The sequence below is a fragment of the Scylla paramamosain genome, chromosome 15 (genome assembly GCF_035594125.1).
Source record: "Scylla paramamosain isolate STU-SP2022 chromosome 15, ASM3559412v1, whole genome shotgun sequence".
Classification (NCBI taxonomy): domain Eukaryota; kingdom Metazoa; phylum Arthropoda; class Malacostraca; order Decapoda; family Portunidae; genus Scylla; species Scylla paramamosain.
In genome coordinates, this window is record NC_087165.1 from 6,353,512 (window position 1) to 6,373,775 (window position 20,264).

At 42.1% G+C, this 20,264-nt stretch overlaps 1 protein-coding gene and 1 long non-coding RNA gene across 2 annotated transcripts in view; one reads left to right on the forward strand and one right to left on the reverse strand.

The window, feature by feature from the left end:
• Positions 1-16,790, forward strand: part of LOC135107328 (uncharacterized) — a 69,154-nt gene extending 52,364 nt beyond the window's left edge. Inside the window, exon 3 of the long non-coding RNA XR_010271709.1 lies at positions 16,659-16,790. This is a non-coding gene — a long non-coding RNA (uncharacterized LOC135107328). The remainder of the gene's footprint in view (positions 1-16,658) is intronic.
• Positions 1-17,321, reverse strand: part of LOC135107327 (platelet glycoprotein V-like) — a 49,551-nt gene extending 32,230 nt beyond the window's left edge. The window contains exon 1 of the mRNA XM_064017034.1: positions 16,276-17,321. Coding sequence (XP_063873104.1) covers positions 16,276-16,278 — 3 coding nt within the window. The 5' untranslated portion in view covers positions 16,279-17,321. The remainder of the gene's footprint in view (positions 1-16,275) is intronic.
• Positions 17,322-20,264: the final 2,943 nt, after the last annotated feature.

The window sequence follows — 20,264 nt, forward strand, 5'->3', positions numbered from 1 at the left end:
TGTCTGTCTCTCTCTCTCTCTCTCTCTCTCTCTCTCTCTCTCTCTCTCTCTCTCTCTCTCTCTCTCTCTCTCTCTCCTCTCTCTCTCTCTCACACACACACACACACACACACACACACTGGAAGTCTCATCTTGCCTACTTAGTCTAAAATTAGCTTTGTGACACTCTAACTGACGTATCCCTCGCTACACACACACACACACACACACACACACACACACACACACACACACACACACACACACTAGTCACCCAGAAACACTTTTACAAACGCACAAACATTCAAGCGGAGCCTCCAGCAATCAGAGTAAACTGGGCGGGAAGTGAGGCAAATTGGGTGACAAGCGGGGACTGGCCAATCACCCTTTGACTTCCCTGACTTGCCTTCCTGCCTCCTCAACACGTCCTGATCGTTTTAGAAATCCTGGTGTTTCCTTTTATGTGCGAGAGAGAGAGAGAGAGAGAGAGAGAGAGAGAGAGAGAGAGGAGAGGAGAGAGAGAGAGAGAGAGAGAGAGAGAGAGAGAGAGAGAGAGATTTTTCCGTTTCTTTTGCCATGTTTGACCTGTATTATCCTTATTCCTTCATTTCATACTTCCTCCTCCTCCTCCTCCTCCTCCTCCTCCTCCTCCTCCTCCTCCTCCGCATACTTTACTGTCCTCTTCCTTTACCTTCTAGCTCCCAAACAGTAGCTCCCCCCAAACAGCCTTGCAAGGACCAAAACGTCTGTTGATGTTTGGCTTTCTTTTCCAATCCTCCTCCTCCTCTACCTCTTCCTCTAGTCATCTGACCACAACCACACCCTCCCCCTCCTCATCACCCTTCCCCAATTTCACCATTCCGCCCCTTTCTCTTTCCCCTCTACGTCCTCCCTACCACCTCCTCTCTCCTCCGCCCCTCCTTTAACAACTACATATGAACGACCACTATACACATGCTAATAGCTTGCCGCCTTGAGGGTGTATGGCGCGAGGGCAGCTGAGAGGGCCCCCATACAAACTTCTGTAGGGATAGCACCTTCTTTATACCTCTTGCATTTCTTCTTCTTCTTCCTCCTCCTCTTCGTCTTTTTCATCCTCCTTCTTCCCATTCTAAGTGTTGTTTTTATTTTTGTACGTCTTTCTGTGTTTAATGTTGTGTTTTGTTTTGTTTTGTTTTGTTTTTGTTTTTTTCCTTTTCCTTCTCTTCATTTTCTTGTGTTAGTAGTTTTTTTTTTTTTCTGTGTATTTCTTTCTTTCTCCTCATCCTCTTCCTCTTCCTCGTTCTTTTCATTGTTTATTTTCTTTATGTCTTTGTGTGCTTAATGTTTGTCGTCGTGTTGCTTATTCTCTTGTGTTAGTATCTTTTTCTATTTAATCCTTCTTTTCCTCATTCTCTTCCTCCTTGTTATTAGCATTATCATCATCATCATCGTCGTCATCATCATCCTCTTTGCCTTGTTTATTCATCATCTCTTCCTCTGTCTCCTTATTCTGCCTTTGTATTTGTTTTCCTACTTTAAATCCTTCTCCTCTGTTTCCTACCCTTCTTCCTCCTCCTCCTTTACTGTTTTACTTCATACCTCTCTCACTTTAAATCATATAATGTAGTTTAACATAAACAGAACTCTAAAGTGTTAAGAAGAGTATTGCAATTTGTTCCTCCTCCTCCTTTTAACATCAACGATTGGTCCATTAATAACAGAAAATGGAAAAAAAAAAATGGAAAACGAAACAGACATGACGAACACCCTGAACGAGTACTTTTCAACAGTCTTCACGACTGAGGATGTTCAGGGCAGTCTGCCGACCCCCAGGACTCAGTCACGAGGCACCACGCTGCCGGACTTCACCATCACGGAAAATGAAATCCTCTCAGTCACAAAGAACATGAACGTAAACACCCGGGCCAGACGAGATATCACCCTGGCTTCTTAAAGAAGCAAGAAATGAGCTCGTGAAACCGCTTACGATTTTATTCAATAAAACTCTACTAACGGGTAAAGTCCCCCACGAATGGAAACTAGCAAATGTCACGCTAGTCTTTAAAAAAGGAAATAGATCTCTCCAGACCTATCAGTCTAACTTTAGTAGTGTGCAAGCTGATGGAAACAATAATCAGAGATAAAATTGTTAAATATTTAGAAGAAAATAAAATCATAAAGGATTCGCAACACGGTTTCAGAACCAAACGTTCCTGCTTAACAAACTTACTAGACTTCTTTTATGAAGTATTTAACTCGTATGACGAGACAAAAGCAGTTGATATTATCTACCTTGATTTCCAGAAAGCTTTCGGAACTGTTCCCCATAAGAGACTCATCAGTAAAGTAAAAGCTCACGACATTGCCGGAAACACCATGAAATGGCTGAGAGACTGGCTCTCTGATAGAAAACAGCGTGTTGTGATAAATGGAAAAGAATCAGATTGGCATAAGGTAAATAGCGGCGTTCCTCAAGGCTCTGTATTAGGACCAGTACTTTTTATAATATACATTAATGATATTAATAAAGGGATCAGTTGCAAAATAATTAAATTTGCAGACGACGCCAAAATAACAAGTAGAGTAACGTCAGTGTCACAATGGCAGGAACTGCAGTGTGACCTCAGTAAACTAACAAGCTGGGCAGAAAAATGGCAGATGAGATTCAATATAGAAAAGTGTAAAATTCTACATATCGGAAGCAACAATGTTCAGGCGAGATATGTAATGAATAACATGCCACTGCCAAGCGCTGATAAAGAAAAAGATCTTGGTGTCGTTGTGACAAAAGACCTAAAGCCGAGTTAACACTGCACAGAAACAGTAAGGACAGCAAATAAATCAGTAGGGTTCGTTGGAAGAACCTTTGAATTTAAATCAGAAAAGGTTATACTTGCCTTATATAACTCACTGATGCGTCCTCATCTAGAATACTGTGTACAGTTCTGGTCATTATATTACAAAAAAGACATTGAAAAACTAGAAAAGAGACAGCGCAGAGTTACAAAGATGATTCCAAGATTGCGTAATAAGCCGTATGAGGAACGACTAGAACTAAACCCATTTAGTTTAACAGAGCGCAGGATAAGAGGAGACCCAACTGAAGTGTTCAAAATTTTTAAAGGATATAGTAACCTTGATGCAAATTAATATTTTACCATTGATCATTCTAACCTAACAAGAAATAATGGATTCAAGATTATACCCAAACGTTTTAAATCCTACGAGGTCAAACATTTCTTTTTAATTGAACAGTAAATATTTGGGATAAATTTCCTGCGGAAATCGTAAACAGCAATTCTATTGAATCATTCAAAAATAAAATAGACAAATATCTAAAAGCAAATTCCCAACAAGCTTTCTTCTTGTCCGAATAATTACTAAATTCACTAATAAACTCTTATTTTACAAACAACAGTTTTATTATAAATTGTATTAACTTTCAGATAGGCGTATAGAGTTCACCGTAGGGTGAAGAGTAGAATTCCTTTTATCCTTTCCTATGAAAATTCCATGTCAGTTTTTCCATACTGCATGGTACTTTTCCCAACTATTTCCATGCCAGCGTAAGCTGGAGGGAGTGGTGGGTGGGGAGGAGCTTTCTGCTATGTTGTCCTGTCTCTCTTCCTTGTAGCTAGTTAAAAGTAGTTACCAAACAGCCTTGCAAGGACCAAAAGGTCTGTTGCTGCTCGGCTTTGCTTTGTATTTTCCCTTTGTATTCCTCTCTCTCTCTCTCTCTCTCTCTCTCTCTCTCTCTCTCTCTCTCTCTCTCTCTCTCTCTCTCTCTCTCTACTCATATCTTCAATTTTCTCGTCCCTTGTTTTTTTCCTCTTTCTTTTTCTCCTCTGTATTATTTTTTTTCCTCTTTTCATTCACCTCATTTCCTTTCTCGTCTCCTCTTTGACCCCACCTTTCTCAACTTCCTATACCTCTTTGGTGCCATCCTTACCATAGCTTTTTTTTTCTCTCTCTTCTTTCTCTGCCCCTTTCACTCTTAAACTCTTACTTTTCTCCCTTTCTTGACCTTGTATCCTGACCCACCATCATCCCATATGCATCCCCCTACAGCGTCTCTACCATCTTCCTCCCTTCCCTTACACATTACTCTCTCCCTTCCCTTCCCTTCCCTTTCACCTCCCCTTTGCTACTCTTCACTCCCCCTAACACTCCTCCCATCAGCCACTTGTCTCTTCACTCATTCCCCTTCTCCGTTACTTCATTCCCTCTTCGCCATTTTTCTTATTCTATTTACTTTCATTTTCTTTGAGGTTCTTATATTTGTTCTTTGTTTGTTTGTATAGCGGTATTTTTTCTCCTTTTCTTTTTATTTAGTTATTATCTTACTCATTTTCTACCTTCCTTTCATTCTCTACTTTATTTTATCTCTTCACTATTTTTGTTTCATCTCCTTTCCTTTTCTTTGTTTTTTTTTTTTCGTCTGCAACTCTTTTCTTTCCCACTTCCTCTCCTTTACTTTACGGCTTTTCTTTTTTTATCATCCCCTTTGTCTCTATTCACATATTTTCTTTTTATTTCTCTATCCGTCCATCATCTTTGTCATCTCATTTCCTTAACCTGTTTTTCTTGTTAACAACTCTTTCTTTCATCCTGGTTTTTCTTTCCTCCTTTTCCTTCATTTCGATTTTTTTTTTTCCTTTCTGTCCTTTTCTGTACCTCTATTCCCTTCACACTTCCTCCTTCATCTTAATTCCCATTTTTCCTTTCTGTCCTTTTCTGTACCTCTATTCCCTTCCCACTTCCTCCTTCATCTTAATTCCCATTTTATCTTTAATTTTCCTTCTTGTCCATCACCTCTACCACATCTCCCTTTTTCTTATCCGTCCTTCGTCTTAATATCTCTATGCCCCTTCTCTTCTCTTTTCTCCGCCCCCTGTTTTATCTCCCGTTGGTTACTTCCCTGCTTATTTATCACCTCTACTACATCTCTATTCTTTCTTATCTGTCCTTCGTCATAACAACTCTATATCCCTTTCCCCCCCTTCCCTTTTCTCTCCTCCCCTTTTCTACCACCTCTTTTACCTCTCTCTCGTTACTTTTCCTGTTTATCTCCTCTACCTCATCTCAATTGCTCCTGTCTGACCTTTTTAACACTCTATACCTCTTGGTCACTTCCTTCCTCTCGTATCCCTCTACTCTTTACCTCCCTCTCCTTCCCGGCAGGCTATTAACACACATACACACTCACTCTCTCTCTCTCTCTCTCTCTCTCTCTGCAACCGCCATCCAAAGGCCGCGGTCAAGGGAATTATTTCAGTTTAGCGTAATTCTCAGCGAAAGTTGCACTGAAACGGAGTGATTTGACCTGGCGTGTGAAGCCTCATGGTGTTTTGTTCCCAAGGTGTGTGTGTGTGTGTGTGTGTGTGTGTGTGGTGTGTGTGTGTGTGTGTGTGTGTGTTCGTGATGGTCTTTCTTTTTATATATAATTATTTTGTAGTTGTTAATTTGTTTCGGAGTAAAGTAAATGTTTACATGATGACAGCTAGCTAATGTGTAATAACTGATATCGTTTTATGGAGTTATCTGCAATCGTAATTTATAAATATGTATTCGGTTTGTAGTCAATAAACCTATGTATCAATTTATCTGTGTGTGTGTGTGTGTGTGTGTGTGTGTGTTGCGCTCTCATTGGGTAAGTTGCATCTTTCTCTAATCTTTCTGCGTATTGGAAACGAATGAAGTGCATGAAATTGGGTACACTCGTCTCTTAATTTGTGTAATGGCTCAGCACTCATGCCTTCCAACCTCTCTCTCTCTCTCTCTCTCTCCCTCTCTCTCTCTCTCTCTCTCTCTCTCTCTCTCTCTCTCTCTCTCTCTCTCTCTCTCTCTCTCTTGTCCTCTCCCTTCCGTGATGCAGTGTGAGATATGATAAAAGTGTGGCAGCTGCCGAAAACCTGTCCTCCTACCCTCACTGCCACCCCTCTGCACCCTTCCCTGGACTGAACTGCTTTCCACCCCTCGATATGTGCCCCTCCCACCTCACTCAATGCACCTCTCTCTCTCTCTCTCTCTCTCTCCTCTCTCTCTCTCTCTCTCTCTCTCTCTCTCTCTCTCTCTCTCTTCTATATAATTTTACGTCTTTATCGTAGGAAAATTTAAGTTTTTCCGTTTCTTTACTCTTTTTTTTTTTTGTTTATTTTGAAAGGATTCTGAATTTTAACGCCCTTTATCTATGGCTCTCCCACCTCACTCAACGTACATACATTCCTTTTTCTCTTTCTCTTTCATTTTCTGTGCATTTCTCTCTGGTTATTGTAGAGGAATTCAAGCTTTTTGGTATGTTTCCCCTTTTTTTTTCCTCTTTTTTTTTCTTTTTTTGCATGTGTTGGAAGGTTGTTATTGTTAAAACGGCACTGTTCTGTTGGATCAGGTTTGTAAAGTTTGTCCTTTCTTTGCGTTCTTTTTATATTCCGAATCTGTCTGTCTTCCCATCCAAAACATTTCCAGTATTTTTCCTTTTCTTCTCCTGTCTTATTTTTTGCCATCAAAGCCATTATCAATACCTTCCAACCCACACTTTCCTAATCCCTTTCTATCACCATCTTCCCTTTCTACACAGCTCTCTCTCTCTCTCTCTATCCTTTCCATCTACGCTTCTACCACTGCCACTCCCCCATTCAATCAACTCCCCTCCCTCCCTCCGTCCCCCCCGTCGCTCCCTCCCTCCCTTCCCGCCTCTCTCACACACTCGCCTGCAGCTGTTGCTAATGCTACGGCCACCATCTGCTCCCATCCGCCGCAGTCAGTGGGGGTAGAGGTATTAATTCGGCCTGTCTCTTACTTCAACACGAGTCTGAAGTAGTGGCTCTCTCTCTCTCTCTCTCTCTCTCTCTCTCTCTCTCTCTCTCTCTCTCTCTCTCTCTCTCTCTCTGTGGTAAATTCGTACTGCGTGTAATTTTTCCTTCATTCTGATTTCTCTTCCTTTATGCATAAATTTCTCTTGCTCGTAAATTTGTTCCGAATGCAAGAGATCTGTTCTGGTTTGTATGAATAATTTGTTCTTGTTTTTTCCCTCCTCCTCCTCCACATAAGACATTCCTCAGTCATACACTTCATCTCAATTTTTATCTTGCTTTTTCATTTTTTTCTTCTACCTTTAATAAACATGCAGATGCACCAGGCAGTACGCGCGCACACCTCACCTCAGACTTATTATCCAGTTAACCTTGTGTTCCTGGTTCCAATAATTAGTGCAGCGTAGTACAGTCTCTTCCGCATATGTGTCTAATCATCGTGTATTGCACAAACTGGCCTCGTATCAAGACAGGCAGATCATTTCTGTGCAAGCCAACCCACCATCTGCAGTAGTGCTTTGTAGTCATGACTTCCGACTTCCTGCTGGATGCTTGCTGAGAATGTGTCAGAGGAGTTGGAGAGTTTTTGGTTGTGATTTATTCTTAATATTCTAGTTTCTTCCGTGGTTTTATTGTTATTTACTTTTATAATAGTTCATTTAGCAGTGTATTAAGATGCTTATTTATTTAATGAGCTTTTTTAAGTGTTTTATTTGATTTTTTTTTTCGTGTTTTCCACTATTTTTCGTTTTTATTTAATTGGCACTGAGTTGAAATATCTGTTTTATTCCTTAAGACTATATGATTGCTTTGTTTCTTTAAGGAAGACTGTACTGCTTGTGTATGACATTATAACTGCCTTTTTTATTCCTACAGACTCTGGGGCTTCAAACATGTAGAGAGAGAGAGAGAGAGAGAGAGAGAGAGAGAGAGAGAGAGAGAGAGAGAGAGAGAGAGAGAGAGAGAGAGAGAGAGAGAGAGAGAGAATGAATTAAGCCAGGAATGTGACATCGCTCCATAAAGATGATAGGAAGACCTGGGGCTGCGGTGGACTGGTGAAGCGTGTGACAGACAATAAAAAATAATGATGGAACTCCAAGACAAAAGAAATCAAGAAATCATTTAAAAATCATCTGTGCAGAAGGCGTCACTCACCCGCCACCTCTGACACGAAAAAGGAGTAATAAGCGACCAGAATAATCGCATCTCTCACTTTTTATCTCCCTGGAATCGCTCGCCAGCCAATCATCCGCGTGGTCAAGATACTAGTCAACCAATGAGTGTCCCTCCACGCCTGAGAATCTTAGCCAATCATCATCGAGATTTTCCTCACTCCCAGCCCTTCATCCTCAAACGGTTCTTCCTTTACCATTGTTTTTAGGAGACTCTAGTGGGTGTGTTATTAGGGTTTTTAATGATTCTGGTGATAGCTTAATAATGATTCTCTATTATCAGTGGGTAAAAGCATCACAAGAACCTGGGTATTCATCACTGTGGCCTTTGGTAATAGCATGTATGAGAGATTAAAGCGTTTCAGAATACGGGCCTTGGTTCTCTCTCTCTCTCTCTCTCTCTCTCTCTCTCTCTCTCTCTCTCTCTCTCTCTCTCTCTCTCTCTCTCTCTCTCTCTCTCTCTCTCTCTCTCTCTCTCTCGTCTGCATCGCCCTCAGGCTACTTCCGGGGCGTGTTGCGACGCGTGGCTGGGGCGCGGCGCTTGAATTTATTACGTCTAGTGGTGTTGTCCGCCTTGGGCACCGCGGGACTGTGCTGTGACGGCTCAAGGTTCAGGTGCAGTCATGGGGAATAGTCGAGTAAGATACCACACTCGCTTCCTCTGTGTTTAGTGTTTTTGTTTTGTCCTAAGTCCCGTATTGTCAAACGTTTCAGCTTCTTATCTCGACAATTTCTGGTAATCTAGTGAAAGTTACTGCGATTTTCAATGGTGTTTCCGTTTTCGTAGTGATAAGGTAACAAGCATTCTGCATCTTCATTGGAGAAAACACCATGAAAATTTGATTAATCACCTCTGTGGCCTTTTAAAATGGCGTTAATCAAAAGCCAAAGTGTTTATGAACACGACCCAAGTCCTCTGATCTGCTGGGAACCTATAAGTAGTCAGGTTGATAAGGAGGTTGCTGGCAGATCAGACAGATTGCGGGAAAAGTAATGACGGAAGGAAGTGTGGAGGTTCACTCGACTTGTGATGATAACTGCAGGTACTTGTTGCAGATGAATTTTTGCCATCCTCTGTAATATTCCTTTTTTATTTTTTTTTTATTAATGTTTCAACACTATATATCTTTGACGTTCATTCTTTCGTTACTAACACTGTGATTGTATGAGCAACTAAAAGAATTCAAGAAGTAAGAATGAGATTACAGTCTCTGAAATACTTGAGGAAGACAATCTTTTTTCTTTTCTTTTGGCTTACGATAAACTATAAACTCTTTACCAGACTATTTTATCAAGTTCGGGGAAAGAATTATGCGAATATAAGCAGCCTGTAATGTATGTTTTCGTCAGGTATATAAAAAAAGAAAACTTATTCTCCCAGAAAGATCGTTCGTGGTTAATGCATTCCTTTCCTCTGCTAAACTGGAGCGCAGGAACGAAAAACTGGAGCGTGCCAAGGAATCGTAAGAAACACAAGAGAATGGCAATAAAGTATCAGGACCCGCCCAGTACTCAACGCTATTGCCTTCCATTGGACGCCGTGATCCCCAGAGAGTGATGGACTGCCCTTGATAAATCCTGGTGACGCCCCCAGTACGCCACCCCTGAGAACTACCCCCCTACCCTTCTCCCTTTCCCTCGCCCTTTTCGTCCCTTCTTTTCTCTCCTCAAACCGCCTGCCGCGACACCTCCCATAGTATACTCAGTCACACTTTACTTGATAGCCCTGTGTTTACTTACGTTCGTCGAGGTGGGATTTATGCAGAAGATTGTAAGATACCAAGATTTTGCACCGACTTGGGGAAGTTTGTCTAAAATTTACACCGTCAGGAATGACATATCAGGGCTGCTAATCTTGCTCTATGTGGAGTTCCCCTCGTCACTTTCGGGAGATTGCTGCTTGAGTGTTATATGACGACGTGATTCTCAGGACAGTCAACTAGGTCAGGTTTTGGAATTGTGATGAATTTAGAGCATGATTTGTGCATGCATGTGTGTGTGTGTGTGTGTGTGTGTGTGTGTGTGTGTGTGTGTGTGTGTGTGTGTGTGTAGTCTTTAGTTATTTTTTGTCTTTGATTTCTTCTATTTTTGTTTTCTTTTAACAATCATTTTTTATATATAATTATTCTTGTTCATCTCTCTCTCTTTCCCCTTTTTATATTCTTAGTCTTTTAACTGTCATTATGACAGTTTTAGGTATTCTTATCATTCTCTCTTTTCGTCTTCATTCCTAGTATTCTTAAACACTCAATATTTTATGTGCATGCAGCTTCACTTATCCTCAGCATGTTTCCCTGATGATCACCTTTGCCTTCGTCTCACTCCAAGTATGCATCACATTACACACAACCACCAGTGCATCGCCTTCCCTCCCTTCCTTCCAAGACCAGAGCTCCTTATTATTCAGCTATGCAATCAAGCGAGGCGCCCTTCGTCTACGCGACTCCCAGGCCTCACGCATGCCGCGGACCTCCCTGGGTGTGTCCTCGATCACTTGCAAGGCACGGGTGAATTATTACTCTGCACCTCTCCATCCGTCAGGGTGGAGTAAAGGAGAGCGCAGCGCCGCGGTGTTGTGATTAAAGAATTCCCGTCCCTAGAAAAGAGGAGAGTGATAAGTAAGCTTTATGTTCTCCTTTTTGTTCTTCGTTTTCCGTCACTGTAATATTTCGCTGGTCCCGAGAACATGAGGCGAGGAGCGTGGAAAGTTGAGTGCACTGTTTGGCAGGCGTGTGTTTGTGTTCGTGTCTGTGTTGTTCCATTCTTGTTTATTTATTTATTTATTTATTTATTTATTTATCTATTTATTTATTTGGTGGGAGAGGAGATTTGCGAGTAATTTATTTTTTCATTATGTTAATCATTATGATATTGCTGTTATTGTTGTTGATGGTGTGGATGTGATGTGTTGTGTTGTGTTGTGTTGTGTTGTGTGTGTGTGTGTGTGTGTGTGTGTGTGTGTGTGTGTGTGTGCGCGTGTGGGTGTGGGTGGGTGGGTAGATGCACCAGTTTGGCTTCATCCCGTTTGTTTGTCTGTCTGTAAATCTGTTTTTCTGTCTTTATGTATGTCTGTCTTTTCCATCCCTTCCATTTATTTGCCTGTCTGTCTGTCTGTCTCTCTCTCTCTCTCTCTCTCTCTCTCTCTCTCTCTCTCTCTCTCTCTCTCTCTCTCTCTCTCTCTCTCTCTCTCTCTCTCTCTCTCTCTCTCTCTCTCTCTCTCTTACACACACACACACACACACACACACACACACACACACCTAGAGAGTGCAGGTGAGGCAGCCGGCCGTGTGTGGCTGCTTCCTGTCCTGTGTTTATTACGTGTACCCGGCGACACGTGAAGGAGGGAGAGAGAGAGAGAGAGAGAGAGAGAGAGAGAGAGAGAGAGAGAGAGAGAGAGAGAGAGAGAGAGAGAGAGAGAGAGAGAGAGAGAGAGAGAGAGAGAGAGAGAGAGAGAGAGAGAGAGAGAGAGAGAGAGAGAGAGAGAGAGAGAGAGAGAGAGAGAGAGAGAGAGAGAGAGAGAGAGAGAGAGAGAGAGAGAGATTTACCTAAGACAGGCAGGCAGACAGTTAGACAAACAGATATTATCAAACAAGCTGACAACAGTTTATTAGTCAAAGTTTCATATCTGCGTGTGATACATTCACTACATATATTTAGATAAGAAGACACTGATTAAGAAGTCATATATTTAGAGCACGTTAGCAAACCTACAGAAACAAATAGATAAATAACTTCACAACTCAACAAAAGTAAATACATACAGAACACGAATTGAAAGTAATGCAGAACTCGTTACACACTAAAATAAAGTCTCGTTGCGATTTTTAGTATATTATCAGATGTTCCGTATTGCGTTTGGTTAAGAGTTTAAGAATCTAAGAGGTGAACATCCCATTATAATAAATTAGATCTTGCGGATGTTATCATTAGCGTCCTCTTTGACGTCGAGAGCTGGTGAACCTGCGATTTTACTACTCCAAGTGTACCCTGAACACAAAATAGCGGCGTCCCTCCCCCGCCCCCCTCGTCCTCCTACCATTACCACACGCGCAACCCAGAGTAAAATTGCTTCTCCCTCCCTCCTTTCTTTCTTTCTTTCCTCCGTCCCTCACCCCTTTCTAGTTTCTTCCCCATCTCTCTCCGTACCTCACTTAGCCCTCTTCTTTCCTTCCCGCGCTCCTTTCTTCCCTCCCTCCCTCCTTCCCCCATATACTTAGATCCACTCCATCAGTCACAGTCCAGTTGGCACACTACCTACTTCACCTCCGTCAGGAAGGAGGAGGATGCAAATCTTTACTCTTTTACTCTTTACCTCACCTCTTTCCTTCCCTTCCCACACTTCCTATGTATCACACCGGATGAACGAGGGAGCAAGGGAGGGAAGGGAAAGGGAAAGTCTCGTCGGATTAAGGAGGATTCAGATTAGCAGTGAGACGTGGAGGGGCTTGCTGGATTATCGAAGTCCGGATTAACGAGGATCTTGTGGGAGGAAGGGCAGAGGTTTAGTAAGGCTTGCGTCACGGGAACGCGGGATGCTGTCACGGTGCTGATATGTTCAGGGCGTGGAAGCGAGATTCAGGTGTGCACTGTGCTTGCTTTCTGGAGATGTGTGGAGAATGTTTGAGTATGTGTTGCCGAGGAGGGAGGGTGATTGCGGTGGTGATAGTGGTGCTGGTTTCAAGATGTGTTGGTGGGGTTCAGTTACTCTGGATAGAAGACTTTTTGGGAGAGAGAGAGAGAGAGAGAGAGAGAGAGAGAGAGAGAGAGAGAGAGAGAGAGAGAGAGAGAGAGAGAGAGAGAGAGAGAGAGAATCTGAACTCAAAACCGCGCATGTGAATCACTTTTTTCAAGGTGGTTTGCTTCCCGAGATTAATTATATACCCCAGTGATATTGATGTCATTGACCTATTTTGTGTGTTCTAAGTTGAGATCAAGGTGAATTTTAAACATAGAAATTCCTTTGCCTGAGACTAAGGCAAACACACACACACACACACACACACACACACACACCTGATCACTCACCCACCCACCCACATATTTCTACGTAAAGAGTGTGTTACTTTGAGACTAAGAAAGAGAGAAACACACACAAAAAACCACTCATCCACTCACATACAAAGATTAAGAAAGAGAGAAACACACACAGAAAGCCATTCATCCACACACACACACACACACACACACACACACACACACACACACACACACACACACACACACACACAACCCTATCTCAATATAATGTCCAAGAGGGGAAGAATTCAGGAGCCTAACACTTTCCTCAACCAGACTCTGGTGTCCGGGAACCCGAGCTTAGTCGTCAGCCTTCCCTACGCCTTCTGCGGTTCCCAGTCACTCGATATGACAATGGTGTCTCATTGTGTCCAAAGAGACAGAGACAGAAAGAGAGAGAGAGAGAGAGAGAGAGAGAGAGAGAGAGAGAGAGAGAGAGAGAGAGAGAGAGAGAGAGAGAGAGAGAGAGAGAGAGAGAGAGAGAGAGAGAGAGATACATGGGGAGAAATGAGTAGCTTAAGTGTGTTGTGTTTAATAATACAAGCAGTGTTCGTTCCCCTAACCTCCTTTAGTTTATATATAATGAGCCGTGTGTGTGTGTGTGTACGTGTGCGTGTGTGTGTGTGTGCCTGTGCCTCTGTGTGTGTGTGTGTGTGTGTGTGTGTGTGTGTGTGTGTGTGTGTGTGTGTGTGTGTGTGTGTGTGTGTGAGGTTTCGTACCTGATGCTGGACGGGAAAGGTGATAGGTAAGACAAGTCAAGGAGGAAGGAGGAGGCGGAGAAGAGAGAGAGAGAAAGACGGAGAGATGTAACAGAAGCAGAGAAGGTGGGGGAGAACTGAGAAGAGAGAGAGACAGAAGCACAGTGCCTCTCTCTCTCTCTCTCTCTCTCTCTCTCTCTCTCTCTCTCTCTCTCTCTCTCTCTCTCTCTCTCTCTCTCTCTCTGATCTCAGTTACATTTCATTCCTGCCACATAAGGAAAGAGCTGAAGGGCATCTTATTATAATTTACAAAGACCTTGTTTTTTCTTACCTGCCTGTATTGTATATTACTCAGTTTGCTTTTTTTTATCATTATACCAAAATTTATTGTCTGTATCGAATATATAATGACTTTATTACGCTACGGAAGTCTCTAGTACTGTTTGAAATTAGTATAATCTACTTAGAATCCTTCGAGTCTATGGAAGAAATGTTTAAATTTGTGCACTTCATATTTCCTCTCTCTCTCTCTCTCTCTCTCTCTCTCTCTCTCTCTCTCTCTCTCTCTCTCTCTCTCTCTCTCTCTCTCTCTCTCTCTCTCTCTCTCTCTCTCTCTCTCACTGTGTGTGTGTGTGTGTGTGTGTGTGTGTGTGTGTGCGCTTGCTTATCGGAGGTAGAGGACAAAAATTAAGAAGGGTCCTGTACACTGTCTTGTGGCAGTTGGTGATGTACAGTCAAGAAATCAGCATTCACATTCATTGTGTTAACTTTACCCCTCCGTCCTCTCATATCATGAAAACAATCTTGAGAACTCCTTTAAGCACCACTAGAGTCAGTTAAAAGTAAAGACATAGCGCCAAACGTTTACTACGGATATAGGTGAGGTGTAATGCTCGACTCTTGAACACGAGAATACTGCGTAGGAAGGATTTGTTGCGTCCTCGCCGCCCCTGCTGGACGCGAGGGCTGTAAGTTGTCGTTGCCTTGTTCCCCAGGTGGGTCGACGCAAGGGGCGGGACGAGGCGTGGCGCGGGACAAGGGGGTGGGGAGGACAAGGTGGTGGTTGTGGCGCGTGAGTCACCTCAAGTTACTCCAAGTTGCTGCAAGCTCTCCCTCTTCCTCCCCCTTCTCCTCTTACATTGTATCCTCAGTATCCTCCTTCTCCCCCCTCCCCCCTCTCCATTCCCATCCTTCACTTTCTGTCTTCTTCCTCCTTTGCCCTTCCCTCTCCTCCTTCACCTCATATTTCATCCATTCGCCACTCATGTCTTCCCTTACCCCTCCATTACCCTCTCAGTCATTCCTCCTTTTTTACACTTCTTACAGTTAGTTTTCTTAGTTACCTTTCTTTTCATGATAGCAGATTTTCCTTTTTCCAGGTTTCCTTTTCTCATTTTCAATTTCTTTCCCTTTCGTCTCATGTAATAACATTTTAATTTTCCTTCTTAATTCTTCATACAGTTCCTTTCGTTATCCAACTTTTCCACCGACAATTTTTCTTGCTAAGCTTCTTCTCATTTTCATCTCTTACTTTTTTCATCTCATATTAGTAGAGTTTTAAATTATTTCTCCTCCTTCGCAATACTTCCTCCAAGCCACGTATTCCTTTTCTTTCTTACTGACATTTTTTACCTCTTTCCAAGCTTATTATCGTTCTTATTTTATACCTTTGCATCTCGTCCCAGTAGCACCTTCATTTCTCTCTCTCTCTCTCTCTCTCTCTCTCTCTCTCTCTCTCTCTCTCTCTCTCTCTCTCTCTCTCTCTCTCTCTCTCTCTCTCTCTCTCTCTCTCTCTCTCTCTCTCTCTCTCTCTCTCTCTCTCTCTCTCTTAAGCATTTTAATCCTGAGCCTCTAGTACACTCCACAACTTTAGTATTCCTTCCTCCTCTTTGTATTTACATCTTGAATAAACTCCAACTGTTATCTTTCGGCAACTTCCCTCTCCGTCTCTGCTTTCCCATACGCACAACGCAGACATTAGGGTACTGACGCCAAGTGATCTGCCAACATTGATTTAAAAAGAACATGTTACGCTATTCCAGAAGCTCGCCAGCACGTTTTCGTTACTGTGACAAAGAAAACGAGATGAAGAGTACATAATGTGATGGTGTCGAGTTATGTCAATGAATTGTGATTGATTTTACAAGGTCTTTATTTCGTTTTCTTGTCTAAGTAGAGGAATGTGTCTAAGCAGAGGAATGTGACTTGTGCATGTCTTTATTCTATTTTATTTTATTTGGTTATTTTATTTTTGATATTTTTATTTACTTTTATCTATTTATTTATTTTTTGTGGCGTTTACTTTATTCGTTTCCGTTCCTACTGTTGTTTGTTCGTGTGTGTGTCTGTGTGTGTGTGTGTGTGTGTGTGTGTGTGTGTGTGTGTGTGTGTGTGTGTGCTAATTGTTTTTTGTTGTTGTTGTTGTTGTTGTTGTTGTTGTTGCTATTATACTACTACTACAACAACTACTACTACTACTAATAATAATAATAATAATAATAATACTGCTACTACTATTACTACTACTACTACTACTATTACTACTACTACTAGCACTGTTATTATCGTTATTATAATTATTAGCAACAATAGTAAAACAGTTCATTAACTTACCATTTTGCCGTGTCAGTAAGAAGAGAAGGTACTTTATTATCACTTAAAACCTCTAACAGTCTTGTATAAACACAACCAGAGATGTAGAGTAACCAACACGCGACAGAACACAGACTGTGCGTCACTCACTGCGTCTCCCTTATCGTCATTTCAGCAACGGACTCACACGTCAACGAATCACAGTAAAAGACAAGTTGTACGTCACAGTTCACTAAGTTCACTTAACAATTCACAGCTTACAGAGACCACAACCTGTAGGCCTGATGGTTTCTTGCAGCTTCCCTTATTTCCCCACGTTCCAGTACCTCACATCACTGTTAAAGTCTACGGGAGGTGCGAGTATACTTTTTAACTAATATCGTTTGCCTTTCTTAATTATCCAGGTAGGTCCTCCCTCCCTCGCGGCTTACCCTCGTGGCGGCTGAAGATAAAGGATGGAGGGCGATTATCCAGATTATCCAGCCTCGTTAAGCATCCCCTTTGGAGATAACACTAAGGAGTCGCTAGGTCCTGCCCGCCTCGCTGCCCTACAATTAGGTGCAATCAGCAGGGCGGCGCACCTCCACAGGCTGATAACGAGGTAACCCGCAGAAAAAAGGAAGACTCGATTCCTCTCTGTATATTTACCCAATGAATCACACGTCGAAGTTAAGATGCGATGTGTGTTTCATTTCAATACCAGTTCGCGCACTGCATATATGTCAAGAGAGAAATATCGCGGTTTCAGTAGATCTGTGGGTCTTGAAGCATGTTTGATGTCTCATTTAGCGAAGAGTGGCAACTGCTCGTGTTTGTGTTTGTGCGCAGACACGTGATGCTCGAGAGGGGCGGCCAATACACCTTCACACTGCGGCAGCTCGGGTCGGACTGAACCGCGGCGATGGCTGGCGGCTGGTGCGCCCCGCGGAGTGGTTGCTGGTTGTGGCCCTTCCTCTGTCTCGCCCTTTATGCTGTCCCGTTGCCCCCACCCCCTATCCTTGCCCGGCCAGGTGGAGTGGCTTTTTCGATGCAATTGTTGTATATGGCATGATATTCAATTTATTTATTTGTTTAGTTTGTTAGTAAGTTAATAAGTTAGTTGATTGGTTGATTAGTTGGTTGGTTGGTAACATAGTTAGTTAGTTGGTTGGTTGGTTGGTTACTTAGTTAGTCAATTAACTGGCTAGTGTTTTGTTTAATTATTTCCATATTTATTTATTTATTTATTGTTGAAGAGGAGCAGGTTCGGTGCTACTTTGGCTTGTTAACTACTTGTCATGAAACTTTGGTATGCGATCTACACTTTATATTGCGATCTCCGTGTAATGAATTTACTTTTGCATGCGATTTACACTTTATATTGTGATCTACAATAAGAAAACACTTGTCTTGGTTTTGAGAGAAAATGTCTGGTTAGAGAGTCTGAAGCATGAGTGGAATGTCTGTTCTAGTGTCGAAGTTCAAAGAAGAGACCGTGAGACACTTTACTAACTTATTCAAAGAGAAGTCGCTGAAGGTTCAATAATCCATTCCAACGACTGGCCAGCTTATTCTAATGTAAACTAACTCAAATTTCGTAATTTTTCCGTAAATCACCAGCAATATTACGTTGATTCTAACATCGAAACTCATACACAAGAAACTGAAAGATCCTAGCTTGATGCGAAGATTCGTATATTGAAAATAATGTGAGGCATCAATCAAAGAGTATTTTAATCTCACCGAGACTACTTCTGTTGGCGGATGATGAGGAAAGAAGCTCCTGACTTCTATTTAGCGTTTTTAGCAGATGTACTGTACGTGCTGTTCATCGCTAGAATAGGAATAAAAAGAACAATTTTTTATATTCTAATTACATTTTCTCTATGTTATATATCATTCAAAATAAAAATTTGTACGGTGTAGATACTTTTTCCTTGTAGATAACAAGCCAAAGTACGGTGTAGATATATTTTTTCCTTGTAGATAACAAGACAAAGTAGCACCGCAGATTCGACACTTGAGGGGTTGCGTTTTGTGTCTTGGCCCCCCCTTCTCTCTCTCTCTCTCTCTCTCCTCTCTCTCTCTCTCTCTCTCTCTCTCTCTCTCTCTCTCTCTCGTGTGTGTGGAGGTGGAAGGTGTGTGTATGTATGCGTACAAAGTCCCTGCACAGGTAATGAAGAATTCCTCATCTATAAATACAACGCGGTACACTTATGAAGCACATGGAAGTGAAATAATCTCCTTTCATCGATCCGGGACACTTCATACAGTAAACAGTGGCAGGGCAGCGTGGGCAGGCGAGAGACGGATCAGGAGCCGTTTGACATCACATAAAACCAAGTGTGATGCGGGCAAAGGTGGTGAAAGATCTATAGAGAGGAGACGAATACCCAGCATCTAACATTCCGCTGTAATGCTCCTGTAGTCTGGGGAAGGGCGGTGCTGAGTGTAGAGGAAACTGGACTTAGGTTGATTTTAAGGCTGGGCTATTAGGCGTTGGGTCCTGGAGATTCATTTTGAGGGTTCTAGAGTTAATTTCAAGGCTGAATTTTTAAGTGTTGGGTCCTGGGGTTCATTTTGAGAGGGGTTTGTTTGGTATTGAGTGTTGAGGTTAATTTTGAGGCTTGGTTAAGTGTTGAGTACTTGGGTCGCCTTTGAGGGTGGGTTATCATATATTGAGTTTTTGGGACAATTTTGAGGTTGGGTCAAGTGTTGAGTCCTGGGGTTCATTTTGAGGGGGGAGTTTGTTCGATATTGGATGTTGGGGTTAATTTTGAGCCTGGGTTAAGTGATGGGTCACAGGGTTTATTTTGAGGTTGGAACTGCCTGCTATGTTTCAACTCTATTTTTTTTTTTCACCCTAACAAGGCTTTACTGCTTTATATCTCTTATTTCATATCCCCTGTCTATCCTCCTCCTATTATATTCTGTAAGTTTTGGGTCGTTGGTAATATTTAAGGAATGTCTGGCATGTAAAGTAATTGTTTTGTGTCTTCGTGGATTCGTACTGGAGGAAGGAGAGTGTCCTTTATTCTTGATATGAAGCTTGTGTATTGTCTGGTGATGTGTTTGTTGCTTAATGCAGTGATTTTTCATTTACATTCATTTACACCACCACCATCTCTAAAAACAATAACAGCAGAAGCAGCAAGAACAACAACGGCAGCAACAGCAGCACCAACATCATCATCAACAACACAACAACAACAACAACAATCACATTTTTTATGCACACATAATCATCATCACCACCACCACAACATTACACACACTCATCACCATTATAACCCTTCCTCACCACCACCACCGCCACCACCAATATAGTCATCATCACATCCACACTTATCACCATCACCACATCCTCACACGCTCATCAGTAGCACCATCACACCACTACAAATTCGCATCACAGTCATTACAATTTTCCTTTCTGTCACTATCCTACCACCATCGCTACTACACTTCCCTACAACTTCAGAACTATATGCACACGCATCACTACCATTAAATAACGTTACCCTCAACGCCACCACCACCACCACCACCGCTTGTTATTAAATTACCCTCACTCGCAAACCTTTCTCACATTTCTTTCCCTTCCACCTCCTCTCATTAATCACACGTTTATCGCGAGCATCTGCCGCTTCTCTTCAGTTACCTGGCGGAGGGAAGGAGGGAGGGTCGCTCACCTGTACTCCTTATACCTGCACGCCTCTCCCCAGGCATTTAGGCATGGCTCGTGCCTGCCTCACTAGAATATCTTCAGTATCTCAGTCTTTTTTCTTTTTTTTTTTTCCGTGGCTGGTTTTCTCCCTTTTCTCCTCTTTTTTCCTATTTTCTTTTCCATTTTTTCCTTTTTCCCCTTTGTCACTTTCTATAGATCATATTTCTCTTCTGTATTCTGCTTTGTTTTCTCTCTTTAGTCTCTGCCTTTTCTCTTCGATTTCTTTTTTCCTCTTTTTGTCTCTTTTCTTCTGTTTACTTTCTCTTTTTTCTCTTCTCTTTTTTTTTCTCTACTCTTCTCTTCT